The sequence below is a fragment of the Neofelis nebulosa genome, chromosome X (genome assembly GCF_028018385.1).
Source record: "Neofelis nebulosa isolate mNeoNeb1 chromosome X, mNeoNeb1.pri, whole genome shotgun sequence".
Lineage (NCBI taxonomy): Eukaryota > Metazoa > Chordata > Mammalia > Carnivora > Felidae > Neofelis > Neofelis nebulosa.
In genome coordinates this window covers 7339403-7355628 of record NC_080800.1, presented here as the reverse complement: position 1 = coordinate 7355628, position 16226 = coordinate 7339403, and the positions used below count along the sequence as shown (strand labels likewise).

General features: G+C 52.9%; 1 protein-coding gene across 4 annotated transcripts in view; it reads right to left on the bottom strand.

The window, feature by feature from the left end:
- The window catches only part of CLCN4 (chloride voltage-gated channel 4), a 63410-nt gene extending 47798 nt beyond the window's left edge, over window positions 1-15612 (bottom strand). For 3 of the 4 annotated variants that reach the window (XR_009257354.1, XM_058714836.1, XM_058714838.1), the window contains exons 1-2: window positions 15463-15612; window positions 14071-14342 (exon numbers count right to left, since the gene is read on the bottom strand). Coding sequence is in view for 2 of the 4 variants with exons in the window: in XM_058714836.1 (XP_058570819.1) it covers window positions 14071-14114 (44 nt within the window). In the remaining 2 variants the exon portion in view is untranslated. Of the gene's footprint in view, window positions 1-14070; window positions 14343-14749; window positions 14853-15462 lie in introns of all 4 variants that reach the window. The other variant, XM_058714837.1, reaches the window with a different exon arrangement.
- Between the last annotated feature and the right edge of the window lie 614 nt (window positions 15613-16226).

Here is a 16226-nt window from a genome sequence, read left to right as displayed (position 1 = left end):
CACTGACCAGGCTGAAGCTCGCAAACCCAACGTCAAGCCGGACACGAAGGAACACGCGAGTCCGCTGATAGAAAGTTCCAAACCAGCAAAATGAATCTGTCGGAGCAGATACCCTGGGGCTGGGGAGTCCCTAGAAGGGGACCCGCAGGTGGCTTCTGGGGACTGGTCATGTTCCGGTTAATCTAAGCCCTGGTTATCCGGGTGTGGTCCCTTGGGGAAAAATCAGCAAGCTGCACACTTCTGCTTTACACATTTTTCCGCACATGTATTTCGGTAAAAGCCTTACTGAAGGGCGATCCAAAACAGCCATCAGCTAGAATTAAATCTCACGGCCTCTAACTTTACAAAAGTTAGACTTCTGTAGGCTACAACACCTCCCTAAAGAGCCTGTGATATACTGCATCTTCGAAATACCTGTCACATCACCTCTTGCAAAAATGACCTCCCACCGAAGTAATTCAGGTGTAAAGTCTGAACCCTCGGACAAAACCAAGGCACCGGGGCTGGCAGACCCGCCGCGCGGTGGGCACAGGACACAGGGTCCACGCGGCGTTACAGGTCAGCATATGTTCCACTGTCGTAAGAAGAAGAGGGGAGATGCTGGCACAGAAAGTTATATCCTACGGGGCGCCTGGGGGGCTCAGTCGGTTGAGCGTCTGACTCTCGATTCTGGCTCAGGTCACGATCTCACAGTTCATGAGTTCGAGCCCCGCACCCAGCTCTGTGCTGACAGTGCGGAGCCTGCTTGGGATTCTCTCTCTTCCTCTCCCTGCCCCTCCCCTGCTCGTTTTCTCTCCCTCTCTCTCTCTCTGTCTCAAAATAAACAAACAAAACCTTAAAAAAAAAAAGCAGATTACAACCTACACTGGCAAATGCTCGGTTCTCAACACGACAGCCAGACATCCAACCCGACTGGCATTGGGGGTTATTGTACCAAAGTGTCCAGACTCTGAAGATGAATATAGGGAAATACATTGTGAAAAAATACAGGCAGCTGTCCATGTACTAAAAATCGACACACTCGAAGTCGTCATCAGTATGCCCTAACTTACTGTGAATGCACCTATAAACCTTGCACGAAGCGCCTCTCCCCTCGGCCAGAAAGAGAGAAAGAGAGGGGTGGGGGCTAGAGAAGGAGGGGGCCACACCGTGAGCAAACATGGAGCAGCTGGAGAAAAGTGGAGCTTCAGAAGGGTCAAGAGGGAGGCAGTCCCCGCGTGGGGAGCGGACCCAAGGGGTAGCCGGCGCCAGGCCTCCCCCACCATGAAAGTTTGGGTCCTCACCACTGTACTCGCTGTCCAATGCCACACAACAAATTACCCCGGGACTCAGCAGCTAAAAACGCTAAACACGTATGATTTTACAGCTTCTGTGGGTCAGGAACTCGTGAGCAGCTCGTCTGGGTGTTTCCGGCTCGAGGTCTCTCGGGAGGTTGTGGTCAAGCGGTCCGCTACGGCTGCGGTCATCTGAAGGCTCGATGGGGGCAGGAGGACCCGCCTCCGAGTTGGCTCCCGGACACGGGTAGCAGTTGGGGCGGGCTGCGGGCGGCAGGCCTCAGGTCGCCGTCCTGCGACTCCATGGGACCTGGCGGCTGCCTCCCTCCAAAGCAGGCGATCCGAGGGAACAGGCGGAGGCAGTAGAGTGTCTTGGGACCTAGCCTCGGAAGAGCCACGGCGTCACTGGCACGGCGCCCTACTGGTGGCACAGGTGGGCCCTGGGTGGCCAGCGTGGGAGGACACCGCGCGCAGATCCGGGCACCGGGAGGCAGGACCGCCGGGGCCACCGTGGAGGCCGGCTCCCGCGCCAGCCACGGCCCGAAACCCCACCGATGTCAAATCCGTTTGAGACGACGGACTCTCCCTTTTTGTTGTTTTATTTTTTTAATGTTTATTTATTTTTGAGACAGAGAGAGACAGAGCATGAATGAGGGAGGGTCAGAGAGAGAGGGAGACACAGAATCGAAAGCAGGCTCCAGGCTCTGAGCCGTCAGCACAGAGCCCGACGCGGGGCTCGAACTCACAGACCACGATATCATGACCCGAGCCGAAGCCGGCCGCCCAACCGACTGAGCCACCCAGGCGCCCCCGGACTCTCCCTTTTTAAAACGTAGACACCTTCAGGATGGTGAGGGGCCAGGACGCATTCCCTCCTTCCAGCCAGTCCTCCAGATCCCGAGGCGGGTTCCCCAGAGGCGCTGACAGTGAGAGGAGCCCCCGGTGGTCGTGGCGCAAGGGGCCAGCCGAGGGCCACGGGGCCAGTGAGCATCCCCAGAAGAGGGAAGCCCAGAGCCAAAGGGCAGGCGGAAAGACACTCGAAGATTAAACTTTGCCCGGAGCCAACAGAGACAGGGGAGGGCCGCGGCGGCCTCCTTCTCCTTCCTCCTTCCTTCTTGGCCGGCCTCCCAGCTCCCAGCACTCCGTGCTCCTTCGCTTACAGCCTCGCTTCCGCAGGACCGGGCAGCTGGCGAGGGACTGTGACCCTCCCTCCGCGGTACGCCTCCTACGGCCCCGGGGCCACACAGCTCTCCGTCACGGTGGGAAACACAGCCGGCGTGTCACAGAGGGGACGAGGCCGACTGCACGTGGCCTCGAGTGACACAACAGACTCAGTGTTCTCAATCCCCACCGCTAGGGGGAGGGAGGAGAGGCAGGAGTCTCTGCACCCCTGGTGCCAAGGGCCAAGGGATTCGAACCTCCCCGAGACTCCTTCTCACAGTAACAACTTTTTCCAGGACTCTGTGTGCCAGGCGCTATTTTAAGCACATCACACGTATTCGGTCGCTAGAGCCCTTGACAGTCTCCGAATTAAATACCGTCACCCTCGGGCCCACGCTACAGATAAGCAAACGGAGGCAGAGGAGAGGGCAGGTCACAGGTTCGAGTCTCACAGAAGGTAAGCGAGGAGCCAGATTCGAGCCCAGGCCCCGAGGGCCCTTCTTCCGCGACAGCCTCGCAGGCCTGGGTCCACTCGGGACCCGAGGGCCGCCGCTTCGGCTGACAGGGCGCTGCCCGCCTCTTCCCTCCTAAACTGTGCGGAAAGCTTGCGTGGAGTTTCGATAAAAGCAGGCTGGGCGGGGGCGCCTGGGTGGCGCAGTCGGTTAAGCGTCCGACTTCAGCCAGGTCACGATCTCGCAGTCTGTGAGTTCGAGCCCCGCGTCAGGCTCTGGGCTGATGGCTCGGAGCCTGGAGCCTGTTTCCGATTCTGTGTCTCCCTCTCTCTCTGCCCCTCCCCCGTTCATGCTCTGTCTCTCTCTGTCCCAAAAATAAATAAAAAACGTTGGAAAAAAAAAAAAAAAAAAAAAAAAAGCAGGCTGGGCGACCCTCCGGCCTCTGAAAGCAGTGCCATGCCAGCTCCCCAGGGCCGCCCCAACCAAGTACCGCAGACCGGCCGCCTCAAGTAACGGCCGTCTATTGCCTCACAGTTCTGGGGACCACGAGTCTGGGATCCAAATGACAGCAGGGTTGGTTCCTTCTGAGGGCGCTGACGGAGAATCTTTTCCAGCCTCTTTCTGGCCCGTAGACAGCCATTCTCCCCACATCCCTTCACACTGCCTTCTCTCTGTGCCTTCCTCCTCTTAGAAGGACATCAGTCACACCGGATTATAACAACCCTGATGGCCTCATTTTAACTCAATTGCCTCTATAAAGACCCTATCTCCAAATAAGGTTGCATTCTGAGGTCCCGGTGGTACCTCAACATATGAATTTTGAGGGACACAATTCAACAACGCTGGTGGGAAATAGCTCTCTGTCTCTCCCTGCCCTTCCCCCCGCCCCGCTCCCGGGGCCTCTTCAGACTGACCTTCCCTTGGCCATTTCCTCCGTGACAATCCATTTACCGCTTAAGGTGCAGTACACACCCCCCCCACACACACACACACACAGGTAAATAAAATTTAAAGAGACACTCACGACTGGCCACTCTGTAAAGGTTAAATGTAGGCAGTCATCCAACACGGTTTTGAGGTGCCCCTCCTGGAGCTCTCAGGACGAGGCCACCGGGTGGCTTAAGCGTACTCTAACTGGGTCACCAAGATGAGGGCTGAGGGGCACCTGGGTGGCTCAGTTGGTTGAGCATCTGACTTCGGCTCAGTTCATGATCTTGCAGTTCACGGGTTTGAACCCCACGTCGGGCTCTGTGCTGACAGCTCGGAGCCTGGAGCCTGCTTCGGATTCTGTGCCTCCCTCTCTCTCTGCCCCTCCCTTCCTCATACTCTCTCTCTCTGTCTCTTGATAATAAATAAATGTTTAAAAAATTAAATAAAAATAAATAAAAATATGTTTCCCTTAGGGGCGCCTGGGGGGCTCAGTCGGTTAAGCATCTGACTTCGGCTCAGGTCATGATCTCGTTCGTGGTTTGTGAGTTCGAGCCCCGCATCGGGCTCTGGGCTGACGGCTCAGAGCCTGGAGCCTGCTTCGGATTCTGTGTCTCCCTCTCTCTCTCCCCTCTCCCGCCCGCACTCTGTCAAAAACAAACATTAAAAACTTTTTTTTTAATTAAAAAAAAAGATGAGGGCTGATGTGTGGTCAGTTAGTAAGCTTTGGGCAAGAGGGGCGCTTGTGGAAGGCATGACTAAGCTGAGAGGAAAAATAGCTCGTCTGTAATCTTGGCGGTCAGCCCTCCTATCTACTCACCACAAAGCCCACCAAAGCAAGCAGCGCCCCCAAGGGTTACAGTGGAGGGAGAAAAACGGCTTCATGTTTGGCCACAGCCACAGACGAAGTTCCACATTTAGCCAGAAGGGAAACGAAGCAGCAAGGGGCAGGTAAGCACAGGCTGCCCCCCAGAGACACGGTAAAAAGTGCTCCCTCCAGACACGCCCTGCACCTGCCAGGCACCTGAGCTGCTGCCCGGGGGGGGGGGGGGGGGGGGGGGGGAGCCCGACTCCACCCTGGGAGACTCGAGGGCCTGTCCCCAGGCCTCCATGACTCCCCTTCTGTGACATCAGGAGGGTTTACCGTCACCTCCGACAGGGAAGCTCTGGGTTCAAACCGGGCTCCCTGCTCTGAATGACACGGAGGTCTGGCCAACAGCAGGTGCCTCAGCGAGCAGAACCGCAGTGTGAAACCTGGCTGCAGGGAAGGAAATACAGCACGGCGATGGTGGACAACACCCGGCTGGGGCAGGGAGAGCTCGGATAGGGTGACAGTGGGTGGCCGCTCGGAGGAGGGCTCAGCGGGCCGTGAGTGACCTGGGCCGGCCAGCATGTGACACGGGGGCTTAGCCCTCCAGGCACAGAGAGCAGCCAATTCACAAACCCAGTGACAAGGATGAGTGTGGCGGGCTCAAGGTCCAGGTGTCACCGTGACCCTAAGAATCACGGCCACCAAACCGTGACCCAAGGGCACAGGGGACTTCATCCACCACGGGACAGCCGGGAAGAGACCTTTCTAGCATCATATGTGGACCGCAAGCGCCATCTCACGTGCTGTCCCTGTGCACCGCTGCCCATCGAGGGTAATCGTGCCCCTGACCCGGGGCGGCCTCCTGGGCCCGTCTCCACAAGCTGCCGTTACACGTTCGCACTTGACGGCGCAGTCCGCGTGGCGCCCAGCACGCTGCCGCCAAGTCAGCCAGAGGCGCGCTCCGGCTCACCTGGCCACCCAGGCCCCTGAGGTCCTGGCCGCCATCGCATTCCTCACCGGCCAGCCCGCTTCCTCTCTCAGCCACCTCGGACTCTTCTCACAGCAGCCAGGGTCACCCTTTCAAACACAAGCCCCCACGCGTCGCTCCCATGCCTGAAAGCAGCCGGCAGCTTTACGCTCAGAATAATTCGGGGCCGGCGCCGCCCCTGCCGAGTCCCTGCACGGTCCGCCCCCCGCCACCTGTCGGCGCACCTTCGCCACCGCGTGTTCTCTGGGTCGCTCTTCTCCGGACCCACCGACCTCCTCGCGGTTCTTCAAATGCACCTGGCCGTGCCTTGCCTCAGGCCCTTTGCACTGGCTGTTCCCTCAGCCCCGAACACTCAGGCCCTCCAGGTTCACATAGCTCTCCCTCATTTCACGTGGGTCCCTGTTCACGTGCTAGCCCTCAGAGAGGCCTTCGTGACCCCCCGACTGGCACTCTGAATCCATCACCGTCTATCCTTTGCCCCCTGCCGTACCTCACTAGACGCACGACCGATAAAACGGTTCCTTTCCCTTTCCTCAACTCGAATGTCCCACCAGGGCATGAGCCTTGTCTGTTTGGCACCACAGTGCGTCTCACTGCCCAAGCTGGTAGGTCTCAACCAGGGGCACTCCTGCCCACCCGGGGACGTTTGGCAATGCCTGGAGTTTGGCTGTCACAACTGTCACAATGCCAGTAGTGCTTCCTACTGGCATCTGGTGGGTAGAAGCCAGGGAGGCTGCTAAACGTCATACGATGCACAGGACGGCCCCCCACAGAGAGTCGTCCAGTCCAAATGGCCGCAGTGTCAATGTTGAAGAATCCGGGTCTGGACACATCGCAGGGACCCAACAAATATTGGCTGAGCAAGGAAGTAAATGCGGGAGGGAAGGCATGAATGAACACCGAGGCTTGCGTCTCATGGAAACCTCTCTGTAGCCAGATATGAAAGTGTACATGCTACAGGGGTCCGTGTATATGCGGTTCAAGAACACGCGAAAGTAAACGGTGCTGATGGAAATCAGAATAGTGGTTGTCGCTCGCACGGGGTTTGGCTCAAGGAAGGCAAGACGGGGCCCTCCGGAGGTGTGGGGAACAGTCTCTGTCAAAACCAAGCGGAATAAAAATCCATGCATTTTGCTCCGTGTAAATTACATCCCACAAAAGCAAAAACTGAAAAAAAAAAAAAAAAAAAGGGGCACGATATACACTCTGTAGATGGGTGCATTTGCACAGCCATTTTCAGAAACCACATTTCAGCAAGTTATCGGTGGCTGCCTGGGGAAGGGGGGGGGACCAGGGGAACGGGGATACAAAGGAGACTTGGTGTTCTCTGCCTAACCTTGATCCTGCTGGAAAGTCACCGTGCGTCCGTAACGTGGACGAGCCATTCAAAAATACTTCCGACGGTCTATGAAGGAAAACCACCCCTGCCCTTAGAAAGGAAACTTTATCTCTGCCGTCCACTGAAAAGGCGGTTAAGCAACGGTTTGATAACACGGTCTTCCCCACAGCTGGCACGCAGGGTTTGCGGAGGAGGGACAGTGTGTGCGGAACAGACTGTCCCCAAGGGTGCCCATCGGTAGTGGGAAAACAGATAAGCCTCACCACTCGCTAACTAACAGCGCTCGGCTCCATCGGGCGGGAGGGTGGAGGCGGGAGGGGGGGTGGCTGGGAACCTCTGGCCAGCAGGCCTCAGGGCCACCGGGGGCACCCGGAGCCCAGCTCCAAAATGCTCCTGCCGGGCCTCACCCCGTGACCCACTCAGTCAGAGCCCCCCACATGCCCAAGAGTCTACGTTTCTTCTCTATCTTGTTAAAAATGTTTTATTATGAACATTTTCCTTTTATCTTTTTATTTATTTTAGAGAGGGGGAGAAGGGCAGAGGGAGAAAGAGAGAGAACCTTAAGCAGGCTCTGCCCTGAGCACAGAGCCTAATGCGGGGCTCGATCCCACCACCCTGGGATCATGACCTGGGCCGAAATCAAGAGTCGGACGCTCAACCGACTGAGCCACCCAGGTGCCCCTATTGTGAACATTTTCAAATACACAGAACATTATCCAGAAGAGTCCAATGAATAGCAGCAAATTCAGTGTTTCCATTTGGCCGAATTTGCCTCACCTTTTTCTCTTCCCATTTAACTGAATCATTTACACATCAATTATTTTCTAGAACAGCGGTTCTCAAAGGGTGATCTGGGAACACCTTGGGATCCCCAAAACCCTTTAAGGGATCCATGCTATCAAAAATATTTTTATAATAATCTTACATTGCTATCTGCCTTTTCCCATTCTCATTCTCTTGTGAGTAGACAGTAGAATTTTCCAGAGGCTACATGACGCGTGATATTGCGACAGACTGAATGTAGAAGCAGGTATGAGAATTCACCTGTCTTGTATCTAGCCGTACGTTAAAGAGATCTCCAAAAATGGTTCAAAGAAATTGCTAAGTAACTTGTTGCTATCGTGACACTCCGTCCCTAAATACTTCAGCACGCGTCACCAAAAAATAAGACTCTTCTACGTACACGTGTGTTGGCTATCTACAGCTGTGTAACAAAGACCCCAAAACGTGGCGGCGGGAAACAAACCCGCGTCACCTCACTGTTCGCGTCAGGAACCCCAGGGTGGCTTCGCTAGGTACCTACCACACCACAAGATTATCACATCTAGTGACACTGACGGTAGTTTCCTTATATCGTCTAATGACCACTCACATAAACATAACCCGGGTGTCCCCGGGCGCCGATTATAGGTGTTTGCTCGGGCCGGGGCCCAAACGGGGGCCACGAGTTATATTTGGTTATTGTCATGGGCTGAATGTGTCCCCCCAGAATTCACATGTTGAAAGCTAACCCCCAATGTGATGGCAATCAGGAGACGGGGCCGTAGGGAGGGGACCAGGTCCTGAAGGAGGAGCCTCGTGATGGGATCAGTGCCCTACGGAGAGACCCCAGCGAGCTACGCAGGCTCCTGCCACGGGCGGGGGCAGGAAGGTGGCCCCCGCAGCCCCGAAGAGGGCCCTCACCGGAACCGACCCTGCGGGCACTCTGGTCTGGGACCGCCAGCCTCCAGGGCTGCAGGACATAAACGGCTATTGTTGCTAAGCCACCTAGTCTGGCACTCTGGCAGCAGAGGGCGCCGGGACAGTCACTTGGTCTCTTAAGTTTCATTTGATGGTGAATACCCTCCTATTTCCTACTTCTTTCACGGCTGTGACTTGTGGGCTGTGACTTGTCACAGAGGTGGGCCTGAAGGCCCAGCGAGGGTGCCAAGCCAGCGGGAGAGGCGCAGGGGCGAGAGGGGCCCGCAGGGAAAATGTCACCCCCACGCAGCGCCTCTCTCCCTGCGGGCCAAAGTGCCTGATGCCAATTTTGGGGGGGCCGGGAAGAGCCGGAGAGAAGGCCGATGGCAAGGGGACGGGGAACCGCACAGTGCAGGCCATTCTAAGCGTCCCACCCCGCCCCCACCACACTGGGCGCACGATGCAATGCCACGGCCATCACCACCAAGGCCATCACCGCATGCTGACTCCTGGGCGTTTCCCAGCCTGCTGACCGTCTGCCGTCCCTCTGATCCCCCCGGGTCAAGGCGGCAGGACCAGCAAGTGCCGTGGGCCCCACGAGACGGACCCAGCACCGCTCTGATCCCCAGGCTTGGCGCGCCTGAGCACCGTGCCCCGAGGGGGCTCCGCGGTGGGCGAGACACCGCCACCGTCCTGCCACCCTCCCACGGCGCCACACGCTGCCGCCACAAGGAAGGGTCGCGGCTGTGGGGCCTGCGGGCGCAGGGAGCCTCCCCGTCCCAGCTAGATTCCCGGCGACAGCTCACTCACAAACAGGCCTCCCCTTCCGGACAGAAGCTCCTTCTGGAACCCACAACGTAAAAAAAAGCCTTCTCGTTGTATTTCCCAACATATACGACGTGACGAAAGGGAATTGGATCTCTGACAGAGGGGAAAACGAATTCTAGAATACCGGAGCCAGAAGAACATTTAGAGATCATCCAAATCGGTGCTTCTCAACCAGGGGCACCGCTGCCTACCCCAGGGGACACGTGGCGGCATCTAGAGACATTCTGGTCGTCACGACTTGGGGAGGTGCTACTGACAGCTAGTGAGCAGAGGCCTTGATGCGACCAAGCATTCTACAGGGCACGGGTGCCCCCCCCAACAGCCTGAGCCAGCCCCCAATGTCACCACTGCTGAGGCGGAAGAACCCTGAGATCTACGTTTCTTGGTTACTTTGAAGAAGAGAAAATTGTGGCCCAAAGACACGAAGTAACGTGCCCAAGGTGCCACGGTCCGGAAGCCAGAAGAATCCAGGTCACAACTACATCCGTCTGTATCACCCGTTCAGCTCTATCTAGGGTTGGGCTGGGGGAGAGGGAAGGCGGAGGCCCCAAGGATCTTAATTCCTGTAGCCAACTTGAACCGAATGAAGGAAGCTGCAATAAATAAGTTGCTGAATTACTGCAACAACACATCAGGGTGTCCAAACCCTGAACGAAAGGCCACATATAGGAAATTACACCAGATACAAAGATTAACTCGAACTAGATTAAAGACTCGAACATAAGACCTGACACCATAAAACTCCTATTAGAAAACACACGTGGGAGGGGCGCGCCTGGGTGGTGCAGTCGGTTAAGCGTCCGACTTTGGCTCAGGTCATGATCCCACAGTTCGTGAGTTCGAGCCCCATGTCGGCTCTGTACTGACAGCTCAGAGCCTGGAGCCTGCTTCGGATTCTGCGTCTCCCTCTCTCTCTGCCCCTCCCCCATTCGTGCACTGTCTCTCTCTTTCAAATATAAACAAACATTAAAAAATTTTTTTTAATTAAAAAAAAAAGAAAACACAGGCGGTAAGCTCCTGGACATAGGTCTTGGCGATGGTTTTTGGAATCTGACACAAGCAAAAGCAATTAAAGCAAAAATAACTAAGTGGGACTACAGCATATTAAAAAGGTCTGCACAGCAAAAGGATTCGTTTATAAAATGAAAAGGCAACCTACTGAATGGGAGAAAACGTTTGCAAATCATATAACCGATAAGAGGCTAATATCCAAAAAATATAAAGAACTAATACAAGTCAACAACAACAATAAAAAAAAAAAAACAGATCCAAAAATGGGCAGAAGATCGAAATAGACATTTTGCCAAAGAAGGCATCCAGATGGCCAACGGGCACATGAAAAGATGCTCAACATCACTCATCATCAGTGAAATGCAAATCAAAAGCACAACTAGGTAACACCACACACCTGTTAAAATGGCTATTAACAAAAGGACAAGAAATAACAAGTGATGGCGAAGAGGTGGAGAAAAGGGAACCCTCACGCATGGTCGGTGGGAATGTCAGTGGTGCCCCCGCTATGGAAAACGGTACGGAGGGTCCTCAAAACACTAAAAATAGAACTACCATATGATCCAGCAATCCTACTTCTGGGTATTTATCTGAAGGAAACAAAAACACGAACTCAAAAAAATATCTGCCCCCCTATGTTCACCGCAGCATCATTTACAATAGCCAAAGCATGAAAGCAACCTAAGTGTCTGTCGATGGATAAATGGATAAAGAAACTGTGCTATATATTTACAGTGGAATATTATTCACCCGTAAGAATGAAAGCTTGTCATTTGCAAGATGGATGGACCCCGGGGGCATTATGCTAAAGGATGTAAGTCAAACAGAGAAAGATAAATACCTTCCGATCCCTCTTATATGTGGAATCCAATGTGGGGGGTGGGGGGGGAAGCTAGAGAACAGATTGATGGTTGCCAAAGGCAGGGCGACGCAGTGGGAGAAGTAATTTTTTTTTAATTGAAGCTTCAGACATGGTTGGATCCAGGGACTTGAAAATAATTAGTGACAAATAAAGATCAGTTACCAGCGAGGTAATGAAAATTGCTAGCTGTCTCCTTGATAATGATTTCAGCTTGCAATGCGCGGCCAAATCCAATTCATCCTGGACTCCTGCACCAGCGAGGACTGCAGGGGCACCACCGATGGCTTAACCCCCTCTGGGGTGAGCAAGGGGGCTCCCACCAGGCCTTCGGGGCTTGTTCAATTACTAAACATTGACTGATTTATTAAACACTAACTAAATATGCCCTGTATCAGGCCCAGAGCTAGAGATAAAGGAATGAATACAGACACAAATCCCTGCCTTCATGGACTTCATATTCTAGCAGGGAGAAACACAATAGACAAGTCAATTCTTTAAAAATTTTAAAAGGGGGCACCTGGGTGGCTCAGTCGGTTAAGCCATCCCACTTCGGCTCAGGTCATGCTCTCACCGTTCGTGAGTTCCAGCCCTGGCATCGGGCTCTGTGCTGACAGCTCGGAGCCTGAAGCCTGCTTCGGATTGTGTCTCCCTCTCTCTCTCTGCCCCTCCCCTCCCCTGCTTGATAGCACGCTCTCTCTCTCTCTCTCTTAAAAATAAACGTTAAAAAAAATGCTTTGAAAAAATCAAAAAGAAGAAAAAAATACAAGGAGAGATCACTGTTACCTACCAGAAGAGCTAGATTTTTTTTTTAATTAGTAATACCAAGGTGCCCGCAGGGAATCATTTACATACAATAAGACTCATTCACAAATAAATAAATAAACACAAAGAGATACCACTACATACCTACAAGCATGGCTAAAATTAAAAAACAAAAAATAAAAACTCAAGGTGCTGGCAAGGATCCTGATTAACGGAAATTCTCCTACGTTGCTGGTACACCCACCTCGGAAAATAGTTTGGCGTTTTCTTATAAAGTTAAACATAAATTTTAAAAAAAGACTACAGTAGCAAAGACATAGCTACAGAGATAGAGACAGAGACATGAATGTATGCATATTTATATAGATATAGACGTGGATGTGACAGAGATACGATTTTGATATTTGGATCTCTAGGCTGAAGTACACGCGAGACTACGTTCCAATATCTTGCCAGCTCGTTTTCTGACACAGCATTAATTTCTCTGAAACATTAGTCTGATTTTAGCAAATGAGAAGCCTTGCTGACTTCACCCCACCCCACATTTTCTTTAAACATTTAAACATTTACACATCTCCATTTTTCTCCCCCCCCCCCCACCGATGTCTTCTGGGTGGCAAACTTATGAAGTTCTAAGTTGGAAGAGAATTATCCGTTGTTTTTATAGCTTTGCCTTATTCTGAAATAAATAGTCAGGGCAAATCAATTGAAAATTAGTCAGAAAATAGGCAGAGAGAGGAAGTATATAATCCCCTTCTTAGAGCCAAAGCTATTGGGGCTGCCTGACATCATAGTAAGCCCACAGCAAGGGGAAAAGAATAGAGAACCCTCTTTAATTATCAACTAAAATAGCACTGCTTTTTAACATTGTCCTCCGACAGTTGCTGGGGAATCAAATTATTCATGGTGTGAGTTCCAACACAGCTTACGGACACCCCGACCTCCAGAGGAGTGATGTTTTACAGGAAGGAATGCCACATTCTCCTCCTAAGGGTGCCCACCCATGTCCTGGCCTCAGGCTGTAACCAGAGAAAGGAATGTAAACAGGTCAGAACGCCTAAGAGAGCCCATTAAAATCCCACCCCCACCCCCCCCACCCCGTCTGGCTAGAATTGAAAAGTCACCTGACACCACCCCCCCCCACCCCCCCCATCTGCCGCTGAGTCATCAAGCCCCTTCTTCCAGCAGGCTAATTATTCAGCACGGGGCGGGGGGATTAAAAAGAACACTGGGAATTCTTGGGGTTTGGTATTTGTCTCCACCCCCCCCCCTTCCAAAATCCACTTTGTTCTTCAGAGATGCAGCTAATCCGCTCTTAACGCCCGCAGTTATCTTCGGAGGCTGCAGCTCATTTTATTTATTCTATTGTGTTTTGTTTTCTTGGATACCGTTATTTTTTAATCTACCGAAAACACCTGGCGGGGGGGGGGGATGCATTTGTGACATATCCCCTTTCAACGCTGGAACCTTGCAAAATTCTGCAAAAACGATTTATATTGCACATCTAGCTCTTTGAATTGCTAACCAAGAAGTTTCCACTCCATTCGAAGCCAAGGGGCTCTTGCTTTAAAAGAAATCAGGCTAAATCCTGAGGACAAACCCCTGTAAGGAGAATTAGTCAATGTGTCATGATTTATGAAGCACAATGGCAGCTGGAAAACAGTTGACAGTTATCTTGGACAAGCCCCTTCCTCTCCCTATAATGCACGTAGGCTGACGGTTCCAGATTCTTCGCTCTCCTGAGCGAGAGGCCCCGGTCTTCCCGTCTGGCCCCTGCCCACTTCCCCGGATGGGCACGCCAAGACCCGAGTCACGCGTGGGCCTGCGACAACCCCCCCCCTCCGCCGCACCCCCGCCTGGCGCAGGCAGCAGCCGCAGCGGCCCAAGACCCCACTTTCGCTTTCCGGGGCGCCGACGGGCCGCACGCCTGCAGGCCGGGGCTCCGCCTGCAGAGTGGGCGCCGCGCGTCCCTTACCTGCAGTGCCGCATGGCGCGTCTGGCCGCCCACCTGCACAGCATCCTAGAGCATCCTTTCTTCAGCGCGACGGCTGCGAGCGCGGTGACGTCACCGGAGGCGGGTCCCACGCCGCCACGTGACGCCCTCCGGGCGAGGCGGGGAGAGGGTGGGGGGCGAGGAAGACCTGGAAGTCCCCGGAGGTGAGGAGCGGGGGACCGGGAAGCCCCGCTCCGGGGCCTCCCCTCTGGGCAGTTTGCTGGACGTGCGCAGCTTGCCTGGCCTTTCACCGGCTACGGGAAACAAACAGCACACAGGAGGAGAAACCCGAATGATTACAGGCTCCAAGCGTGTAATAGGATTTCAGAAGAGTTAGCAGTACAGGGATTAGTAACGACAGGGAACAACTTAGTGTTTGAGTTTTAAGAGTCTTTATCAAATGCAACGGAGAAACCGATTTTGTGTAAATCAAAAGGGCAGTTGAAATACGAAGCGCACGGAAATACTTTGCACTGAGGTTCGATGTTTGAAGTCATACCTCAAATACTTTAATTTGAAGCATATTCATCATGGAATATTACGCTAATTGCACTGGTGAGTAAGGCTTTTGTCTACTGTCACTAGCATAACATTCTAATCCATATTAACGTGGATTTGCCAAATAAAAAAAATAAGGATACCGTATATTCATGCCACCTACCCGTGTTTTCTTAAATCTTCTGGCAAGGAATTTGATCTCTCAGACATGAAGGAGTGAATTCACAAGAACTCACTATTTCACGCTTTTTAATTTTTATCACATTCTGCAGAAAGTGAGTCATCTTACTATTACAGAAAATATGCACGATGTCAACAGTTCTCATTCACAACTCAAAACAGCCTTGCCTAGAAAGCCTTAGAAAATTCCCAACAGTGATCATGTAAATTTGAAAGGGCATATTTCAAACCTGAGCAGTGAACATACCAAGTTTTCTTCTGCCAAACCATATAAACGGTTTTGAAATGTGAAAGGACAAAAGCAGGAACCGGTTTTACTTGTATCCCAGCTTCATATAGACTGGTTTATTTTCAATAGAGTTTAAATCCCAATTTTAACATTCCCTTGCCCAGCCCCCCCCCCCCAAAGAGATGTGAAACATTGTTTTACAAGCAGATAAGAGTTACCTACTTGCTATTTATTCTGCAGGTTTCACGTCCTTCTATATTTAACCTGGGCTCTTTTACCGCCATTCCCTCCACAGTAACCAAATATCTGTTCAGAAGGTCTGTAATTTGGGAACAACCAGGGGCCCTTGCCCCTCACAACGATCTATTATTTTCAGCACCGGATTTTAAAACTCAACAAATGTGGCCGTGTGGTTTTCTAGGTCACTCCTCGCAAGCTTGTTTTTCTAGGTGATAAGTAACTCTTACCTTGGGCTTTCTGGTTCCTGAGATACAAAGTTAAAAGGCTACCGAAATCCCCCGTTCCCGTGGGTGGAGGGTCTAACGGAGACAGAGTCTGACAGGCTCGCTTTCCTGCCAGAGGCAAATGTCGATTTCATCCCCAGGCGCCCAGGGCGGCCCCACCCCCACCCCCCACGGAGCCAGGCTCGGAGGTCACGTGCTGGGCCCAGCCACTCAGCCCGGCCCAGCCAGCTGGGTCACCTCTCCGGTCTGGAGGCCCGCCATGCCAAGCTCTGTCGCCTCCTACCCTCGGTGTGTGTCCCCGGCCGGCGAGAACCTCGCGTCCGGGACACAGGACGCTCTGCCCTGAGAAGCCGGCCTGCACAGGCTGCTGTGACAGAGTTCCAGGAATCGAGGGGACGTGGGGAGGGTCTATAAAATGCCCTCGTGCGGTCTGAAATGACATGCTCTGTGTTCCGGCTTGGCAGACACAATTACAGCATAGGCACCTTCCTCATTGTGGGGCGATTTTTTTTTGCCAACAGGTCAGTTTCACCTTCTCTTTCGGAGGGGATTGCTCAAGTGTAAGACACATTACAGCCAACAGGGCGAGTCAGAAAAGGCCTAAAATGGCCGTGTCAGTTTCCAACAGAATGAGATGACTTCTGTCAAAGGTTCAAAATAGCCGAAATAAAACCAGCGAATCCCTGGAGCACTAAAACCAGAACATGCTTCACAGTGGTGAGTTAAAATGGTATAATTTTCAGTGGTTACCGGTCATAGCAACTTTG